Raw genomic sequence first — 4,655 nt, 5'->3', positions numbered from 1 at the left:
AAAGAAAGAAAAAATCTGTTTAAAAATTAATGCAAATTAACTCCATTTAAGATGCAGTGGATAATTTTATTTATTAAATGTTACTGGCACACAATACACATAGGAAGTAGGAAACTGGATTTATAAAGAAGTTAAATGCTTCATAGAAGCATGGATTCCTGAGGTATTCGGAATACAATCCCTCACTTACTGGAATTCACAACATAGCTCCAAGTGGCTTAAGCTGCAGAAGACCAGATACTTAATAAACACACACAGACACAGTTAAAAAATACATAGGCTCATGGAAACTGACTGGAAGATTGTGTTGCACCAATACCAACAGCTTGGGTCATGATGAAAACTATCTTACTTTGAAGGGCACAAAGACATGTTAAGGCTGGGTTTCTCCATTTCATGGCCAATTCAAATGTACTGTTAGATACTTGCTTCCACCTCCTTCTTCATGGCCACAGGTTGCAAAGTCCTCTTGACATCAAAAACAAAAACACTACCATTTCTGGATAAACACACAGAAGGACTGATTACCTGGACAAGTATTATTACAATTTAAAAAAAAAAACCAACAACAAAACCAGTGTTAGGTGCTTTCATTTCTTTTTCTCTTTTTCTGCTTTCATTTTCTTCTGCAGTGTCTTCAGTTCAGTCATTACATTCAAGGTTCTGTAAACCCAGGTGACCTGAAAAGTAAGTAAATTATTAAATTTAACTAATCCACATATATTTACTTATCACTTTAATGAAAGCGTCCGTATAAATGAACACATACATACCACAATTATAATAGTGTTCACCAGCAGTGGTGCTGAAAATACTAGCGAAATAAACATTCCTCTTGAATCAAAGTACTGGTATTTAGAAAACAGCCTAAAAGAAATAAAATAAAGAAAAATAAGAGAGGAAGTTTTATTCAGTGTAGCTCACATACCATTAGACTTTCACATTAACTATTCAACATGGACATTGTACAGGTTACCCTACTTCTTGGGATACTCAAGCATAAGCCAGCATTCTACTGTATTAAGTCAGAACAAAGAGACAGTCAATATCTCATCAGTTACGAACATTTATTACAATATCAGTCTTTCTTTTCTTTAAGGTTTTACTGTGCAAAACCTAAATGAAACAACCATAGATTAAGTAACTTACTAATGTAACTACAACAGTACATATATTTCTGCATCAGCAATCATACTTATCCTGAAGCATCTGAAATATACTTTCTTAGGTATTTTGGTTATTCATATTAGAAAAGGTAAGAGAAATAATAAATGTAGCAAAGCTGTAATTTAGGTCATGCATGCCTGAAGTGGAACATAAAGACTTAAAATTAAGATGCCTGCACGAAGTAGTGTTAAACACATAATTTCCAGTTAGATCATGAAAAGATTAGCTCAGTGCTTATCAAAATAAGCCATCAGTTTAATTCTGGTACATAAGTTTAATAAAACAGGCAAATTTTAATATTTTCTATGCATATAAATAAGTATATAAAATAGTAGTGATATTTTTGAGAACTGGTGCTTAACCTCAGCTTATTAAACATGAATAGGTACCAAAGAAAACCCAACAACAACAAAAAAAGCCCCAAACACCAAAAGGTCATATCCTCTTCCCCTTAACCATTCCACTGTGCTTTACTCTTAGTTCTCTGACCAGTTAGTTTACAACCATCCATACAAACATAAATTTAAGCAGTATAATAAATACATGCTAGCTATTAAAAAATTACTTCTTCTTATAAGCTAAGTGATAACTAAGTTGTACTGTATGGTTTTGTTCAAAAGTTTTATATCAACAATGCAACAGACAGTTTACAGTCACATCCTACTGAGGAGGCATGAGTGACTATCTTTAAATTAATATTTTCTAGGAATGATATGAAAAAAATAACATTTTTAGAAGAACATTAATTTAAATGTAAAAATGAAAGTAAAAACATTTACCTCCAATTCACGGCTGCTAATTCATTTATATATTCAGCGCAGTATACTAAACCCACTGTACAACAAAAGAAAAATAGTAGATTAAATATTTCTTTAAAAATAAGCTGACATCAGTTCCGCCATGTATACTAAAGATGTTTACATACCAGATATTAGAATCCTTTGATCCTCAGAAGATTAAAATACATGTTTAATATTTAATTTCACAAAACCAATTCTGAATTAAATGTCCCATATAGTTTCTAAGAAATATTAAGTGATCACAAAACATACCCACTATATCACAAACAAACAAAAATAAAATCCTGCTCATCTGAGCTTACAGAATGAGCTCAGCATCTAAGTGAATCAAAAATAAAATTTAAAAAAATCAGTATTTCTTCCAACAATCTTCTTGATGACTGCTTCCAAGTTATGGCTGGTAAAAGAAATGTCAGCACCCACCAAAACTGGTATGGAATTAAGTTACCATTTTAGATGTTCTGGTATCACAATGCTATATCTAACATTACTATCTGAAGTTAGGGTACTAATTACATATATAGGTGTTTTGGTAAAATACAAATTTTGTTTGAATAGGTATATAAATGAGTAGTCTGCTGCTAGCATATTCTTAATCAACAATTACATGTAACATGAAGCCATCGAGACAGAAAATCCAGTGCAATCACAAATTTAACTGAAAAATCTGGAATTCTACTGCTTTTAACAGATCCAGCAACTAAAAATGACCTGCATAAGACAATTAAATAACTAGTTTGGTGACATGAAAGAGTGCCATGGCAATACAACATGCTATACTGTTTGCCATCATCTCTATTACCTCTGCTTGGTACTGCACAATATAAACACACCTATGGCTCCTTAGATGCCAAGGTAAACCAATGTTTCCTCAGTTATTTCTTACATCATTTTTCATCTACAACACAAAGCTATTTATATTGCAGACACATCAAAAGTGGTTCAGTTTTTCAAGTACAAATAAAGCTTCGACTCAATACAGATACTTTTATGCACTCTTCTTGCTAACAGCAAGTTTACATCACATCTGTGTCAAAAAGCCAGCAGTGATCAGTTCCACTGCGTTTTCCAATGCATTTACACCTTGCATGCAAACTAGTGTTAGTAACAGTGAGAACGTTTTAGACAGGGACTCTAAAGCAAACAGCATGTCATTGGAAATTCAGAATGTCTAATATTAAATTTAAGAAAGAAAAGCCTATATCCTTCTGGGGAACATTCAGGCTTAATGTGTCATAAACAGGGCATTGTTATTTTGCCCTCTGTACATAATTTTAAACTCCGCAGTTACAAGTGAATCTACAATAATTAGTACAGTTTCTAGTTTCCTCTTGAGGATAATTAATCTTACTGAAACCTTAGCTTTATTTGAGTTATTTACAGTTTTGAGGTAGCTGTAATTCCTCTTCCAACTTGACTAGTTCACTAAATGGTATTTCAAAAAGTCTATATAGTCTTCAAGGGGCTTTTTGCCTGCAAATCTCCTTAATTGCTCATTTTTCCTCCACTACACTGCAAGCATGACAGAACTGAGGTATTGTGTAAAAAAAACCCCAACTCATCACAAAATCCAACCCATACCTAGAACCAAGGTACTGCTCATAATAGATGGATCTAACCCAAATCCATGCCATCTTAATTAAACCAAATACCTTCCGAAAAGCCAGTCAGCCGTAAAGACACAGCTCTGGCTAAGCAAGGCCACTGTGGATTCTCAGGCTGAAGTCTGGTAAACCCTGAGATGACATAAACTGTTACTGCAATGAACTTAAAACAGTCTTACTCTTCTTCATGCCATTATCACAGCTGTCAGCAGGTCATATGGCGAACCTGCTGCACAAATGGATCCAGCTGAAAACTGTACACATTCACTGAACTGCAGCATTAGAATAAAGCAGAGCAGAAAGAAACTGCTGGCTCTCAGACAATTTTTTTTTTCTGCTTCTCCAGCACAGTAACAATTTCTTGGGAAGCTCTGGCACACACAGCATTTACCATACAGAAACCTTACTTATCCTTTACTAAGGCCAGACTTAAGTCACTACTTCACACAGTCTTGGAAATTAAATAAATACGTATTCATAGGTCATAGCAGCTTTTGTCATAGTTTATCACATATAAACACTGTATTTATCATGTATTACTACAAGAGAAATACTCAATTCCATGCACTTTATTGGTTGCAAAGTACAAAACTGTGTCCTACACAAGAACACGAAGAAAACGGTTATCATTAAGAGACCAAAAGAAGCCACTTGACAGGATTAGCAGCTTAAACAACGCACATGCACTCTCTGACCCGAACTGCCGCCCAGGGAAGCACGAACACACCACTCACCCATGCAGAGGAAGTGCCCGATCTGCACCCGGTAGTGCTGGAAAGAAACACACGTCAGGAGGAAGCAGAGGACGTGGAAAACCGCCAGCCCCACCAACCAGGGCTCGGACCAGTCCGTCTTCTACGGAGAAAAGTGACAGGAGATTAGCCTATGGCAGAAGCGTCACCAGGCAACGACAGCGATCGGCTTTCCCCCTCCCGCACCCAAACCACAACCCACTTCAGGCACGGACTGCGCTCACCAGCCCACCCCGTGTGCCAAACTGAGGAAGGAGCCAGCTCCGCGGCTTCCCCCTCACGCTTACGGCAGTTGGTGCCTTCCCCTCTCACCCCGGGAGGGCAGCCAGACC

The 4,655-nt window shown here is 36.3% G+C and overlaps 1 protein-coding gene across 1 annotated transcript; it reads right to left on the bottom strand.

The window, feature by feature from the left end:
- Window positions 1-498: 498 nt before the first annotated feature.
- Window positions 499-4,426, bottom strand: TMEM18 (transmembrane protein 18; the record flags this gene model as incomplete). The annotated part of the gene is made up of 4 exons (XM_010074361.1): window positions 499-680; window positions 774-867; window positions 1,947-2,001; window positions 4,306-4,426. Coding segments are annotated over 4 exons (360 nt in total), but the record flags the coding sequence as incomplete, so codon positions are not given.
- Window positions 4,427-4,655: the final 229 nt, after the last annotated feature.

Source organism: Pterocles gutturalis, unplaced genomic scaffold (assembly GCF_000699245.1).
Source record: "Pterocles gutturalis isolate BGI_N339 unplaced genomic scaffold, ASM69924v1 scaffold30401, whole genome shotgun sequence".
In the NCBI taxonomy this organism is placed as follows: domain Eukaryota; kingdom Metazoa; phylum Chordata; class Aves; order Pterocliformes; family Pteroclidae; genus Pterocles; species Pterocles gutturalis.
The sequence above is the reverse complement of the archived record's forward strand: the minus strand, read 5'-3'. Positions and strand labels throughout refer to the sequence as shown.